This window comes from Thermobia domestica, chromosome 18 (genome assembly GCF_964235325.1).
Source record: "Thermobia domestica chromosome 18, izTheDome1.hap1.1, whole genome shotgun sequence".
In the NCBI taxonomy this organism is placed as follows: Eukaryota; Metazoa; Arthropoda; class Insecta; order Zygentoma; family Lepismatidae; genus Thermobia; species Thermobia domestica.
The window spans coordinates 182,579,879-182,597,271 of record NC_137471.1 but is presented as its reverse complement, the minus strand read 5'-3'; the positions used below and the strand labels follow the sequence as shown (position 1 = coordinate 182,597,271).

Here is a 17,393-nt window from a genome sequence, read left to right as displayed (position 1 = left end):
AATTAGTACTTCGAACACTAATAGACGGCTTCTTTCGTAATAACTACAAATGAATAAGAAAGTTACAAGCGGTACGAGATAACAAAAAAATAAAAATAAAAAAAACTAATTACATTTAAAAAGCGAGATAACTCGGGATATGTCCTTAACGGATTAAAGCTTGTAGTGCATTTGGGGTATTAGTAAGTATTGTATTCTTTCAGGCAGTCTAAATAGTACTGAAGCTTTTGCCCACAAGGTGGCGTTAGTGTCCCAAATCTCAGGATCTATGAGTCGCAGCGTGTCGAGCCTAATGTTATTTGGTAGCTGACAGTTGAAGCTGTAGTTGTAATTCTTATAATCAAACGTGAGCTATCGCGTTGTAACAATGAGCAAGTTGCATTAATATATGGGCCTCTAGAAAATGTTTGAGCCCCCCGCAAAGTTCGAAAATAGGCCCCTTCTTTTCATCTTTGTCTTATTCTTTGTGGCTCCCCGGAGCCTGTGTGCCCTCCCGCATGGCAAGGTCTGCAAGGCTGTTATTTACACCCCCAGGGCTCGTTCCATAGATGTCAAATTAATAAAGGGCACAATATTGACAAATTTCAAAGCCATACACCCTCCATTCCAAAAGAAACCGAACGTTTTAAAAAAACAAAAAAGCAATGTACATTTTGAAACAAATCATTTTTATTAATCAATGTATTCCCCTTCTGCATCGATACACATATTTGCACGCTCCAACAAGTTGTCAAACGACTTCTCCATGTCCTTTATTGGAATGGTCTTTAGGACGGCGGTCGTCGCCTTCTCAATGGCATCAATCGATGCGTGCCACTTTCCTTTCATCGCCAAATGCAGTTTCGGGAACAGATAGAAATCGCACGGAGCGAGATCTGGTGAATAGGGCGGATGATGCAACCGAATAATGTGATTTTTGACCAAAAATTCAGTTACAAGTCGCGAACGATGTGATGGTGCATTATCGTCCAAAAGAGTCCAACTGCCGATTTCGCGATATTCGGGCTGAATACGACGAATTCTTGCCAGCAAACGCTTCATGACGCCCAAGTAAAACTCTCCAGTGACTGTCTGGCCGGGCTGAACAAATTGTTTGTGGATAATTCCTTTTGAATCGTAAAAACAAATCAGCATCACCTTAACTTTTGACTTCACCAAGCGACTTTTTTTCGGTGTTCCTTCATCCGGCGCTCTCCATTCAGCACTTTGCCGCTTTGTTTCGGGCTCATATTCAAAACACCACGTCTCGTCACCAGTTACAATCGATTTCAAGAAGTTTCGATCCTGCCGAGCACTTTTAACGATGTCTTTGCAATGCGCAATTCGATCAACTTTTTGGTCTTCGGTGAGTTTGTGTGGTACAAACCGCGAATTAACCTTCTTAAGGCCCAAAACTTCGGTCAAAATGCGGGATGCGGTTGTTTGAGGAATGCCTAATTCCATTTCAATAACTTTCACCGACGATTTTTTGTTATGTTTGATGAATTCACGCACTTTTTCGATGTTTTCTTCCGATAATCCGGTTCTGGGACGGCCTGATCTTTCGTCATCATCCAGCGTCTCTCTACCCGATTTGAATCGCCTGAACCACTCGTAAACTTGCGTACGGGATAGACACTCATCACCATATGCATTTTGTAGCATTTGGTACGTTTCACTAAAAGTTTTACCCAGTTTAACACAAAACTCAATTGCAGCTCGTTGTTTGAAACTCATTTTCCGACCGATGTACACAACACACTGACAGTTGAAACGCAATAACTTTGTTGCCGTGCATCCAAATGTCATGACATTTATACCAGTTGTCAATGAGGAACTACGCCATCTACCGGTAAAATATTACAACAGATGGCACTAGTGGTACTATTTGTTTTCAAAAGTTCGTTTTTTTTTGGAATGGAGGGTGTACGAATAAATATTATTTGTAGGGCTCCTAATAGTAGACATTTTTTTACTGAAATGAGCCCATGACTCATTTTTGTTTTATTTACCTTTTGTGTGCTGTTTTGTTTATGTAATGCAGTGAACATGTTTCATGCTTCATTTATAATTTCATGTTCGTATCGTATATGGAGTAAGAAAATTTTGTCGTAAAGTGGGCCCCCTCGAACGGTGGGTAGTTTTCCTGGGGGCAGTTCCCCCTGCACCCCAGAAGTTACGGCCCTGACAATGACTGAACTTTCCCGAAACGGCAGTTTTATATGTTTTACAATTTTATTTCGATAAAGGCCCATGAAGAAATTTGTGCTCTTTATGAAAAACAACCACCAATGGATGATTCAGTCACATTCGCTGTGGAAATTTCGGTGTCGAAGATGTTTCTCTCAGTGGGCGACCAATCCAGCAAAAGTACAGGGTTCCTACTTGTCAGGCAAGTCAGGGAAAAAGACTGAAAATCAGGGAAATTTTATAAAATATATTTTTTTAACCCAATTAATTGTACAAAAATTTTAGTTTAGTCAATCATTATGGGAGTAAGTGGAATGTACGTATGAGCAATTGATTATTATTTGTCACAATAGAATAAGTGTTCTCATATATAAATATAACCGTTATTTATTCCTATTTATATGTGAACGTAATCCGACACTTGTCATGAAAGTCAGGGAATTTCCTGCCAAGGATGAATGAAAGTCAGGGAAATGGATTTCTCCAGATCAGTAGGAACCCTGAAGCATATGATATTCTAGAAAAGTGGAGAAACACCGACATGACATCTATCGTAACGTATCAAAGGCAAATCATTTAAAGAAAGTTGGCTACAAAAGGAGTTGGCCTCGCTTAACGGTCTTGCTTTAGTGCGAGCGTCCGGGACGCTACTAAATTACGAGAATCTTTGAAATGCTTAAAATGGAAACAAGTGTTATTTACTAATTTTCTTTCTTGTATTAGATAGAGTTATTCAAGTATTACGTTATCATATTTTTAGTGATTTTAGTAGACTTTCTCCTCCCTAGTTAAGCAAACGTAAGCAGATAATTTACCCCCTCCCCCGGTAAGCATTTTTTCTTTTTTAATTTCAGAGAATCTGTTGTGTTCCATGGCTTTCAAAGACTGTTTTAACTCATTCAAGGTATCATGTTTCCTTTCAGACATTTTGTTTGTTCGTCTTGGAACGATTGTTTCATTTGCAATATGTTTTGGCGGCGTTTGTTATATTTAAGGAACTTCTTTCGTTGAATTTTTACTTTCTTCATGTTATTTTTAACAAACTAGCAACTCAATAACTCGCATGTATGCTTACGACTGCATGACTCTTTCCCGCACCTCAATAAAAATAAGAAAAGCTTCAATCCAATTTCCTCTTATGCTGCTTACGTAATACTTGAACTTCCCCTGAGTGTATTACACATAAAATAACATAAAACTTAAAAAAAAATTAAATAAGGTACTTACTATATACTATTCTTCACTGAAATCCGGGATATTTAAACGTCTCGAGAAATATTTTCGGAACAATGGGACGCAGATTTCGATTCCGTGACGGTCCCGAAATTACCGGGACGAATGGCAACCCTATGCGAGCGGTCCATCTAAAAGTTTAAAATCTTTCTCAGGCATCCATCCTGAATAATGTTTCCTTGGGTTTTCGTTATTCACTGCCGGGATAACATCTAACATAATTGAGGCGTCTTCCTCTTTTAAATCATTATAATTAGTTCAATAATAATTAATTTTCTTTTCCTACTAATTCATGTTAATTTTGCTGTTATTCAGTAGTCATGTTGTTAATAAATGAAAACAAACAAGAAACAGGTAAAATTAGGAGAACACTCAGTATTTATAGTGGTTATAGCAAAGAGCCATTTTGTTTGTGTGTGATAAAAATATTTAAATTCAAATGTAATGATATAAGTAATATATCCTATACCAAAAAAAAAAAAAAGAATGTTTATTACTGATATGGGTAGAGCCAAATTACATATTAGTTGACCAATGCAATAAAAAATAATTGATTGAATTTTAATAATTTACATGTAATGGTGGCCTGTCGGACAGACCATCCTTCATATTGGACATGAACATGCTTGCCCCGTAAACGCAGGCTTGCGTCTTCTTTCGGTAGAAAAGTTTCTTTCTGTTGTACTTATAAAAGTCCTTCCATTTTCAGCTATTTGCCTTTGTCTCAGCGTTCTCCGTGTATAATTATGTATGCAGTAGTAAACAAAGTAATTAAGTCTACGAGACCAAGTCTTGCAAACGGAGACAAGCGAAGAGATCTCCAGTTCTTCCAACCAGTCGCAGGATAATGAAAACTAAGAACTAGGATAACTTGTTACAAAAAATTAACCTTATTTAGTGTTTGTCCCTGTGTGAGTCTAGTTTCCATTTGTATGTTGCTCACGTAGGCTTGTGTTCAAAGTTGGACATCCCTCTTTCTCTTCTAAAAGTAGCCCTTCTATTCTAAGAAAGTTGAAATATATTCCACCAAAAGTGAAATATCAGAAGAGACCTTAAAAAGAAAACTTTTTTTTTTCAAATAAAATATACGTTACCTAATGGTCCCAGGTCGCTTCCCCATTCATTTCCTCCCCAATTCTCCCTTGTAGTGTGTTCGCCGAATGACGTCATCCCTCATATGCGACGGGCTAACATGACCACATATGCGACGGGCTAACATGACCACAGATGCCGAAAACCAAGACATCTAATTTTTAATCCTAACCGATCAGATTTATCTATGTGAATCTCTACAGAAAGATAAACTCGAGCGATTTCTAAGGCAATTGCTTACGAGTGATCAAAAGTGGACGTACGACAACGATCTCCGAAGAAAATGGTGGTGGAAGCGAGAAGACGACACGAAATCTCAGGAAGGTTATGCTGTGTATGCATCATGATCCACTACCACCAAGCAGACAATTAGTACGAGTGCACTTAACAATTCAAAAGGAAGGCCAACAGATATAATATGGAATTGTGTACCGCGCCGACAGTGCCAGACTGCTTATATCTTTAATGCCCTATGAGAAATTTACAGAACCTGACTAGAAGGTTTCAATGCATTCACCATATAGTCTGGACCTGGCACCATTAGATTATAATTTGTTTCAGTCTCTGCAGAATTCCTTGAATGGTTTTAAGTTACTTCCAAAAAGAGTCATGTGAAAAGTACGTGTAACTTTTTTTTTATTATTGTTGTTATTACCAGAAACCACAGAAATTTCATGAGGGCGGGATGATGTTAATTTCAGATAACCATAAATTTGACCTCCAAAAGTTCAATAGTTTTTAGACAACCTGATATAATTCTCATGTAATTTGTTGATATTAATAGATTTTCTATTCATTTATCCTACCTGGAAGGTTGAGAAAGATACACATATTGACCTTGGGATTATTATCAACGTGTTATCCCGGTTGAAATGAGAATCTTCTAAGTACGAAGTTGTTAGTCGTGATCTCAGATCTGCCATCCAAAACCAAGGAAAAGACACTGCCTGGAGATCTCGTCGAAATTCAATCATTAATATCAATCAAATCACGTGATCGTAGGTAATTAACTGACAAAAGCAGAAAGCCCTATCTATAATCCTGATGACGTTATCATAATATAAGTAAGTTCTCCTGATTGTCGCATTCCCAAGTTGTCGGCTTTTAGCTAAACAAAAACATGTGATTTTCTGTAAACTGATTTTCCAGTAGATACGTCTTTTGCTATGGCGTGTGAATCCATACAGTTTCCATATATAAAGGGAATTTAACATGATTTTCGCCAATGATTACATGGAACCGTGAACTATTTCTGTTTAATACAAGTTTCCGTTGAATAAATTGCTCATTGAGACAGGTTTTACTGTATTATTATTGATGCTGTGCGTTGCTGAAGCGAGTGATTCAGCTGCAAAGTCTTTAATCTCTAACAAATGACCAAACAATATTTTATTAAAATCGTATAGTGTTTGATACATATATTAAGGAAAATATGTTATATAGAATAGAGAACACCTTTCCTTATTATTGTCCCATTTCAAGTGCAATTGACACAATTGGAAAACCTTAAAAATAATTAGACCATATTCGAAAAAAAATACGAAGGTTATCAACTGATTTTATAAAGGTAACCAAGAAAGTTCTAACGCTTTTTGTGGAGATCTCTGTTCAATTCGCCCTCACACCATCAGTTGAATCAGAATTGAGATAAAGCGAAGGTAAGTTGTTGGTGTGGGTATATCCAATATACTACTTGGTTGTGGCAGTTCAGTTACACCGTGAACTTGTGTAAGGACAGAGTCAACATGAGACCTCCACAGACCGTCATAAGGGCGTGTATTCTGTACGAGTTCAAACTGGGGTTAAACACCGCTGCAGCAGGGCGGAAGATATGCCAGGCCTTTGGTGAGCGTATCGTGACTACGCGTACAGTGCAGCGGTGGTTTAAGAAGTTTAAGGACGCTGACGAAACACTCGAAGACGTACCACGTGCCGGAAGATCAACACGTGCAAAATGAAGATCTTCAGGCAGCAATTGAGGCGAACAGTGGCCAGACATGTGAATAACTGGGACTACAATTCAGTCTGAGACCAGAAACCATACGGCAGCACCGCCATCGACTTGGGAAGCACTATAAGTTGGGTCGACTGGTCCTACATGATTTGACTCCTGTGTTTCTTTCCTCTCTCGTCTGAAGAAGGTGTTCACATGTGATGAAAAGTGGCTCCTGTACGAAGCTTCACGGCGCCGTCATCATTGGTTAGCATCCTATCAACCGGTTCCGCACCAGAACAAGGTCGTCCTGTGTGTTTGGTGGACTGCTCGCGGCATCGTGCATCAGGAACTGCTACCAGCTGCTCAGAGCATGAATGCAACTGTGTACTATCAGCGGTTGAGCTGTGTTCAAGTAAAGCTCAAAACTCTGGAGCGAGCATTTCTGAATCGCAAAGGGGTCTTCGTGTTACAGAACAACGCTAAGCCCCACGTAGCTAGGATGATCCAGGACACCATTTTACGCCTTGGATGCGAAACATTACGGCATCCGCCATACTCCCCGGATATTGCACCGTCCGATTATCACCTGTTTCATTGCTTGGATAATCACCTTAGAGGTCGTTAGTTCGAATCCCTAGTAGAGGTGCAAAATGCACTTGATACCTTCTTCGCTTTACGGCCCACCAAGTTCTACCGCGATGGATTCCATGGTCTTCCAGAACGTTGGCAGAAGGTCGTCGATGCTGATTGGAACATTTTTTTTCTTGAAGATAAGTGTTAGGTGACATATCGATGTTCGAAGGTGGTGGGTAAAAAAGCGATAGAACTTTCTTGGTTACCTTTATAAATTCAAGTAATGTAGGTGAGTGTGAAGTCTTAAAATGTATACGCCCGCGATATTCCATGAAGAGCTGATATTATTACGATTAATATAGCCGATCATATATTTAATAAGTAGAGAGGAGTAATCCATACTGCATTAGGATCTTAATTCTAAGCACAGGGGGCAACGGAAAAGTGCCAGAGAAAATATACTTTGTGTACAATATTCTATCAAAACCGAATGAGTTTTATATAAGTTATCGTGGAACTAAAAAGAATCATTGAGAGAAGGGTAATACAAATACCTTTATATATGTATATAGACTGGTTTCAACTCTATGCAGACTGAATGGTTGTGAAGCCTTAAGAAAGTACTACAAATTACACCAAAACCGAACAGTTGTAACGAAAATTATTGTGGAACATATTTTTATAGTGGGAAAAGCAGTGGCGTATTTTGTGGGCTACTGGCGGCAGCCCTAGAATATTACGAAATAAAGGCATTATAATAAAAACTAATTTATATTGATAATTTTATACTTTAGTATCTTCTTTCAATGATAAAAGTTTGTAAGAACCTTATGAATTTAGAAACATCTACTAGTTTATGTGCATGGAGTCTGTCTCGCTTCTTAACGGGATGATCTACCTTTTCTCGGCACAAAAATTTTTATATTGGACCTTATGGGGAGAACATGGCTACCGAATTTCCTTAGTTTCTAAGGAACTAGGTATCTCTAATGGGAAAGAAAAATTTTGCAGCATTCTACAGAAGTTTATTAACGGGTTGAAATATTTAAATTGTATATTTGTCTGCTAGTTTAGCAGAAATAAATTATTAAAAAATAAATAAATTAGTTTATTTTTATAGAAATTATAATATGTCTAACTTTGGAACCAATTATGGTAGAAAGATCAACATTTTTTGTTTTATTCCTTGAGAAGAAACGACTCTAATAGTTTTAATCACAACCATATCTGATACGCCAATTAAAAAATAGTATTTTAATATAAGTATTAAAGTCCACCTCTCAAAGTTTGACGAGGGTAAGTCACGCCCCACTCTAAGCTTGGCCACGGAAAGGGTGGAGGTTGGTGAAATGGAGGGGGAAGGGGGTGGGTGTCTGAATGAAACAGGTTCTCGACCAGTTTCTGAGATTACCTGTCAGCTGCCAAATACTGTTAGCTTTATGGAGTTTGTCTCCCTCAATGGTTCCATACTAAGAGACTGGGCGATGTGGTGTGAAGTATCCTCTTTTCCCCGTTACCTCTGGAAGCTCATCAAGATGCATTCTAGAGTGCGCGGGAAGAATAGTATATATCAGAAAACGCTGTTATTTTGGGATTTTTTTCCCTTCCGGACAAATATTATAGCATACAGTAGTGGGAAAGGAAAGGGGGGCAGAGGGGTGCCCCCACAGGATTCGACAATGTAAAGTCCTGGCCCCCATATATAGGTGTCCGTAAAAAATGTCGCCTAAGTTTTTTTTTTTTAAATAATGTCTTGGGAATATATTTCAAATTTGAGGTGTTTTCCTGGTAGCCGTCATTTTCCAATATGGCCGCCGCCCTACGTAAATCTCTCTCTTTCTCTCTCTCTCTCTCTCTCTCTCTCTATATATATATATATATATATATATATATATATATATATATATACATATAAAGAGAGAGATCGTGAACCAAGGCACTTAGAAAGATAATTTTGGTGTCAAACTATAGGTTCCTGAGGCCGATGAATTTAAAAGGGCATTGTTTATTGCCACTTAGAAATCTTACAACCTGGCAACACTGTTGTCTAACGATTAACTGTACAAAGTTACAAATGCGTATATGCACGCATTACTCTAGGATGTAGCGTACTTCCTCAGGACTAAACGAAACCTACTTTTTCTGGTAGCTTTCATCACGACAAGACATATTTTACATGGTAACATGAGAGAACATTTGTCTAAATCCAATATGGCAGCCAATATGATGGCTAATTACTAGGCAACCAAGTAATGGACTTATTCAAATGCCTGTCAGTTTTAATTGGCCTAGAGCCTAGAGAATGGGAGAAAGAGACAGGATGCGGTCTCATTGAAGAAGCGTCTCCTGAGGGGGCGAGGGAAATTTAAAATACTCCAGACTAAGACTAAGTACTGTAAGCCAATCTCCAATTACCCTATAGCAATGTTAATTTCAGATCATTTCCTCCGGAAGCACCACGCACAGGGGGGAAAGCGATGCGTGCTTCACAGAAATTTCTGCGAAGATCTCAAGCACCCGAGTGTAAATTTTTTAGCTCTTGAGAGAATTCCCCCCCAGAATCACCCCTGAAATCATCACTGTCCTAGGGAGTTGAAACAAGAAGCAGGGGGAAATATTTTTGTTGAATGTTTACGCAGGCATATCCAAACGTCGGTTCGCGGGCCGGATCTGACACGCCGAGTTCTTTTGTACAGCCCGCTAAATTGTCCGTTATTAAATTATCCGATAATTATTTCTTGTGAAAATGTCATATATTACCTTTTACAGCCCGTGACGACAAAAAAAATTCTGTGATTCGGCCAATCCCTGTTCCTACTTGCAAATGCCTGATTTAAAGCATTTACGCTATTAGTAAGCGCTACTGAGGTCAATAAGAGTTGAATTAAACTTTTGCGAGGGGCGCATTGTTATAGCATGTTTTCTAACACACAAAGGGATGTTCTGAATGGGGGCAGCTATGTGTATGTTTAGCCAATGGAGCCATTTGTATCTTCGTGGCTTTGCACTTTAACTCCAAATAATAATAATAGTGATAATAATAATAATAATAATAATTAATAATAATAATAATAATAATAATAATAATAATAATAATAATAATAATAATAATAATAATAATAATGATGATGATGATAATATAACTTTTGCCTCCTGAAAATAACCAGATGGTAAAGTTATGGTCGATACATTTTTGGAATTCGAAGGCATTTTAGAATGCTTGTCTATCATCTGGCTATCAGAAATAATTGATCACCATTTTCTCTACATATCTATAATTTTCTTACAGGGTAGAAACTCCTCCTCGGAAGAGAGAGAGAGAAAAAAGAGGGAGAAAGTGGCCGAACTTGGGCTATTGAACGTGAGGACAAGATGTTTACATTCGCATTGACACCTGCTGTGAAAACGGTCCCTTCATATCTCTCGGGACGAAAACAGAAGAAAAGGGTGGGCGCGGATGCCTTACCCTCGTCAAACTTCTTGACAGGTGGACTTTAATACTTATATTAAAATACTATTTTTTAATTGGCGTATCAGATATGGTTGTGATTAAAACTATTAGAGTCCTTTCTTCTCAAGTAATAAATAAAAAAAAAAAAGTTGATCTTTCTACCATAATTGGTTCCAAAGTTAGACATATTATAATTTCTATAAAAATAAACTAATATATTTATTTTTAATAATTTATTTCTGCTAAACTAGCAGACAAATATACAATTTAAATATTTCAACCCGTTAATAAACTTCTGTAGAATGCTGCAAAATTTTTCTTTCCCATTAGAGATACCTAGTTCCTTAGAAACTAAGGAAACTCGGTAGCCATGTTCTCCCCATAAGGTCCAATATAAAAATTTTTGTGCCGAGAAAAGGTAGATCATCCCGTTAAGAGATCGACATGACAAGCTAGCAGAAACCTACCTTCTCTTTCAACAAGAATCTTGTAGTAATCAGTCAGTGCATTCTTCGCTCCACCTCTCACCGCAGCTTACGAACGGGCTGTCAGGTAGCACTAGTCGCTTACGAAACAAATTTCGTTTTACAGTATTTTGCATAGTGGGCTGTAAGAATAGCTGTTATAATTACCTGTTGCTTGTTTGCATTACGTTGCGAAGGCTCATAAACTGAGGCTCCTTCGTTGATTAATCCCTTTAATTTCAGCGTTCTTTTGCACAACTTTCATTTATTCTGATGGGTAGAGTTACCAGCTATCCAAAGCAAAATATACGGACACTTCAAGCAGCACATGAAGGTAGAAATGTACGATGCGTTTTCGTAATAAGTAATAAGGTAAAATAAGTCTTTCTAAAGAGCAAATCATATTTATCTATTTGATAAAAGGAAAGAATGCTCTAAGGATTTCTGTTATTTTGAAGACTGTATAATAAAGTGAAAAGTAAACAACTACAACAACAACAACAACAACCACAACAACAACAACAACTACTACTACTACTACTACTACTACTACTACTACTACTACTACTACTACTAATAATAATAATAATAATAATAATAATAATAATAATAATAATAATAATAATGTACAGGCGTTATGGAGAGGTTAGTGGTAGCCAAAGCTATCAAACCGACATACACTACTGGAGGAAAGTAATTCATCCTACATAAAGGACTGAATTCACGGCTCATTCTTCAGGCCCGAAACGAGAGGAGAGCTAGGGGAAAGCTGTCCCCCAAAGTTTTCATGGTCTTTCGAGACGAATACATTGTCACACACAACCTTTCTTCCTACCTATTTCTCGAAATTTCATGTGTTAATTCACATGTAAGAGAAGTCCGAGCAACTCTTCAGAGACAGGAGACAGACCGACGTCTATTACTAACGGTTGCTCGGAATGTATTAATAGTAATTCATCTCTATTTGTATATAATTTCTAGATTACTTTACAAACTGGTTCCTTTTCATCATTTGTAAATTAGTACTTTGCTACTTTTTAGTGCAAATGGAAATGGAACTTATAATATCATATTATTAGCTATATATAGTACTGTCAACGAATTTTATTTTTTTAACCTCCAAATTATATAAAACATAGAAGTAAATGATAATATATGAAAATAAAGTAATTAGTCACATGGTTCTTATAATTTGGAAGATAAAGTAAAGAAATGGAAATAAATTCCTTCCCGGGAATTTATATGCCAGGGAAAGAACCCGGGAATATTCCCATTTTTTATTTTTTTCCCACCGGGAATATTCCCACTGCCCATCACCAAACGTAAGTAAATCACTTTTTTTTATCAATAAAGTTGTGTCTGCCCCTCTCTAACTTCCCACTACCCCTTACAGCCCCTCGCTTCTTGCTCTTGTGTTGGTTTATAACGTCATTGTTTATAAGGGCTATCAGAAATCTCTAGGTAAATGGTGGATATTACAATTTATACATTATATATTACGTACAAGGGTAAATTAGTATTATTTTCATCTTATTTTAATAATAAAATTGCTATGATATATATAAACTTCCCTTGGGTCGGGTTTGAACCCACTCCAAAAGCCATTTCCATTAGTAGCCCACTCGTTAGCATGCTCGGCTACGAGAAGCGACAGCAAGTGTCCTTTGATTTGTGCTATATGTCTGCTACGTAGCGAGAATCGGATAACTCCAACCAATCAGAACCGTGTATTTAGCTCTTATGGCTAGGGTCAGGCGTGATTGAAATGTAGGTGGTTGGCAACAGTAGTAATGCTATCTCTAAAGTAACAACAATAAATGAACTAGCTTCTCTTCTTATTATGAAAAGTCTCCTCTTTCCATTCAGTTTTCCGAGAGTTTGTACAACTTTGATGTTGTTTCTAATTATTGCTATCGAATTGCGAGTAGAGCTGCGATCATTTTTCAAATTCAAATAATAATAATATGAATAATACTATCTAAGGAGCACCAAGAGTCAAGAAATTCTGAAAAGGAATAGAACTTCTTTACATCGAACAGTCTTTGGCTGAAAAGCTGGACTTCAAAGAAATAGCAAAGTCAAAGGAAGAAGGTAGAAATGTTAAGGTATAAAAATTGTTACAGAATACTTGTAATTCTATATAAAGTGCGCATTTATAATATACCGTACAAAGTGTAAAGATAATGGAATTATTATAAAATTTGTCAGGGTATCAATTGTCAGTTACATAAACTAAACGAGAGGGCCACTATTAAGGTTTGTCAGAAGCCTACAAGCCTTTAGTTACGCCCCTGCACTTGTCCCTTTATCAAAATTTATCAGACCATCTTAGAGGTGGGTTTTGTTATGTCAAACAATGTGAATGTCTTAATGCTGAAATAAACATTGTTAGCTCTCTCCATTTACAAAAAACGCTACTTGCAGATAAATAAGAAATAGGATATAATTAATTATAATCTACCATTTTCATTAAATTTTAGATTAAAATTATTATATTTCAAAACAATTATTTACAACGAAATTCGATGATATAAGCAACTGGACGTAAGTCTGTATCTGAAGATATAAAACCTCAATTGAAAAGAAAGAAATAGAAGAAAATACAATAAAGAATAGAGTTTGTGGTTGTGATTCGCACCGTCAAGTTTAGATTTTAAAAAATCAGTTAGCATGGCTATTTCTGAAACAAAATCTCAACAAAGTGGAGCGAAAGATGATGTAAATTATCCGAAGAAAACTCAAGAAAAGGAAGATTTGACAAAAGATCAAGACAATGATGATATTAAAGATACTGGCGATGGTAACCCGAAAGGTATATATTTCCTGTACGCACTGCAGTTTGCTGAAAGATACGAATTTTTTGGGGTTAGAACAGTTCTAGCTCTGTATTTGAAAAACATTTTAGAATTTACTGAAGCTCGTGCTACAATTTTTATTCACACTTTAAATACAATTAGCGCCTTTGTTCCTGTTGCATCAGCAATTGTGGCGGACACCTTCACTGGACACTTCAAAATGAGTTACTATTCGCTTTTTGTTCTTAATACTGGGGTGATATTTCTTTTTCTTACTGCAATACCACCTCTACATTTTCCTAGAGATGTTTGCACGGTAACATCCTTAATTATGATTTCCGTTGGAATGGGAGGCGTAAAGCCATGTCTAGGAGCTTTAGGAGGCACGCAATTCAAGCTTCCTGCTCAAGAAAACCTTTTGATGCTTTATTTCTCAAACGTCTATTTGATTTCCAATGTGGCTGTCACAATAGCAATGCTACTAGGGCCATTTTTGAAGAAGGTTCCTTGCTTTGGAGAGACCTCGTGCTATGCATTGGCTTTCACAACACCAACGATATTTTTATTTATTGCTACTGTAGTGTTTAGGTATGGTAAAAAGTATTATATACTTAAAAAACCTGCAGGTAATCAAGTGGTGCAAGCTGTTGGCTGTATAATTCACGCTTTAGTTCGAAAATGCGGAAGTAAAGGCGTAAAGAAGTCGCATTGGGTTGAATATGCGGATGACAAATATGATTCATCAACTATTCAGGATGTCAGAGACCTGCTGGGAATTATCTTAGTTTTCTTACCGATTCCATTCTACTGGTCTTTGTACGAGCAACAGGGTTCCAAATGGACTTTCCAAGCTTCAAGAATGACTGGCCAATTCGGAACTGTAACACTTATGCCCGACCATTTACAAGCGATAAATCCAATCCTTATTCTGATACTGATACCATTCAGTGAAAAGTACTTGTATCCTCTTTGCAAGAAATGCAATTTTCTGGTGCGTCCTTTGCAAAGAATGACTGTTGGTGGATTTCTCACGGCTCTAGCGTTCCTTATATCAGCGATTTTAGAATACCACATTGAAAAAGCAAGCACTAAATTACCTGGCGATGGAGAGGGACAGATCGCACTTTTTAATGGGTTTCCTTGTCCAATAAGTATAAATAATGAAAGGATCGCAGAATTGGACGCATCAATAAAACGCTATGAGGTAGAAAATGAAGCGATGTTTAATATTTCATTGGATAAAACTTGTCCTGATTTCAACCTGACAAAAACGGAGATAGCGGTAAGTTTCAAACCCAATGAAAGGAAAGCTAATTCTTATCTTCTAAGTAGGAGTGAAAACGAGCTGAAAGTTATAGGAGGCAAAGCTTGGGAGGATAAGTTGACAAAATCAGCGGGGGCTTTGCCACAAATTAAAGTAATATACCATATTTTGACAGATGAGATCCCTGACAAATTCGAAGTCCTTTTCAAAGCTGTGGGTCGAGACAAGCAACTGCAATTAAATTTGACAGGGAAAGTTGGAATTAGTAGTATCAAGACATTCAGTGACCTTGGAAATTATCAAGTATTTCTTCCTGAAAAATTTACAGGTGAAGCAAAAGATCCAGGCCATGTATATGATATTAGAGAAGGTGGTATCTATACGCTAGTCCTTTTTATGAGTGATAAAATTGTCAAGGAAAATATCGTGATAGTGTCAGCTCCGAATACAATCCATATGGCATGGCAGTTTCTCCAGTATCTAGTAATAACCCTGGGAGAGGTAATGATGTCCGTCACAGGCTACGTATTTGCGTTTACTCAAGCACCAGAGAGCATGAAGGCCGTGACCCAAGCACTTTGGGGACTCACCATGGGATTTGGAAACCTGATTATAGTCATTCTACAAAAGATGTTACCAATAGAACGGCCGGTCATAGAATTCTGTGTCTACAGTGCACTCTTGTTCATTGTAATGGTTATCTTTGCATTCATTAGTAAGAGCTACACTTACGTTGAAGATCGAAAGCGTGCTCAGCAGCAACAACCAGACTCTACTCCATCAGGCAAAGAAGAAGAAGATGATGATGATGATGAAGACGACGATGATGCTATTGATATAAATGATTACATACGTTAACAATACGATATTTCTAAAACTGTAATTTTCGTTATGTTTCAATGAAGAATATTATTTCTAATTTAAATATTAATCGTGTGTTATTTTCTTTTAGAAAAATATTTATCAGAGGCCTAACAAAGCCTGAAAATAAGATTACAAAGCAATTTAAAACAACGATATTGCATACAGTACGGTACTAACTTTAATACTTCCCAGCAGTTCCCGTGTGCCTTTGGTGAATCTGGTCCCGGATTCGATTGTCGGTGCGAGAGCACAAATTTCACAAATATTCACTTTCATTAATCATCCGTCTGGTTTAGCATAAAGGAGTCCAGGGTGGCTCAGTGGTACAGCGTTCACCTCTGGTGTATGGGGTCGTTGGTTCGATCCCAGCTCGCGCCAAGTGGGCTTTGTGGTGAACAAATACTGTGTGCGTGGGTTTTCTCAGGGTTATCTCGTCTTTTCCGTTTTCTTAATTCCACCATTTCATTCATTTCTCATCATCACCGTCTCCTTTAGAATAGCCCGCATAAGCCTGAGACGTAAGACTTAAAGAGTTAATTTTATTTTTCTTTAGCGTAAAGGACCTCACCTTTCTGAATGCATTCTATTTTAATATTACCCTGGTGGAAACGCAGTTAAACACTCAATTATAGTTTACGAATCTACCTCAAAGTTGGTTCATACGGAGGAGGAAAGAACACGTTAGCTCACTGATAGAGAGATGATTTCTGGTGCTAGTAGTCCCTGGTTCAACTCCAGGTCATGTGAGTTTGGACAAGATCGTATCCGTAGGTTTTCTGGGTTTCTCCCACATTCTCATTTCACCATTATTCCATAATTATTGACTTTGATTGGTATGATTAGTGTGACGTATGTTCGTGACGTTGCCAACCCTGTCCTCCGCTCGTATGTTGATACGGCGGGATCCTAACTTCAAGGAGAATAATGAGCGTATCCACACCGAAAGGATAACCTAGTTTGTATCTCTCGTATCCCAGCCTCACAGGTTCCTACCGCATATGTAGAAAACATGGTAGAACGACTATCGCCGAACCACTGGAGGTAGGTACCATTCAGCATCTCTACCGCTATTGACTCTGAACAATTTCTTGTACGGCTGCTCGGATTAGCTACACATGACTTAATTTTAAGGATAAACTTAGATAAAGTTCTTAAACAAGAATAAATCAGGGAAGGAGAATTTCACTCGACTCAGTGGTAGAACTTTTACCTCTGGTGCATCGGATCCCTAGTTCAATCTCACCTCGCGCCAACTTAAGTAGACGTAATTACTGAACCATACGTAGTTTTTGAGATCTAACATGAACTATTTAAAATTTTCCAGTCTGCGACCATCCTTACGTACCTACTTTCTTCGCGTTTTTACCATGTCCTCACTTTTTTTTCTCCGTGTAATACCAGTCATGATTTTCTTGCAATAGTTTATTCACATACATAATTACTTTGTGGCCTAAGCAGCAATTTTTAGCATTTTGCCCTCCTGAAATATTACGCCCCAAACATGGCATCATAATCACAAACTTCAACTTTCGGACCTCCATAAATGCACTGT

The 17,393-nt window shown here is 37.6% G+C and overlaps 1 protein-coding gene across 1 annotated transcript; it reads left to right on the top strand.

The window, feature by feature from the left end:
- The first annotated feature begins 13,528 nt into the window (after positions 1 to 13,528).
- Positions 13,529 to 15,908, top strand: LOC145674886 (solute carrier family 15 member 1-like). The gene has a single exon (XM_081745132.1). It carries the CDS (start codon positions 13,589 to 13,591, stop codon positions 15,833 to 15,835), a length of 2,247 nt encoding a protein of 748 aa, XP_081601258.1. The 5' UTR covers positions 13,529 to 13,588; the 3' UTR covers positions 15,836 to 15,908.
- Positions 15,909 to 17,393: the final 1,485 nt, after the last annotated feature.

Excerpts from the sequence above, each read along its gene's own strand:
- LOC145674886 (XM_081745132.1), top strand. The coding sequence starts at position 13,589 with ATGGCTATTTCTGAAACAAAATCTCAACAAAGTGGAGCGAAAGATGAT.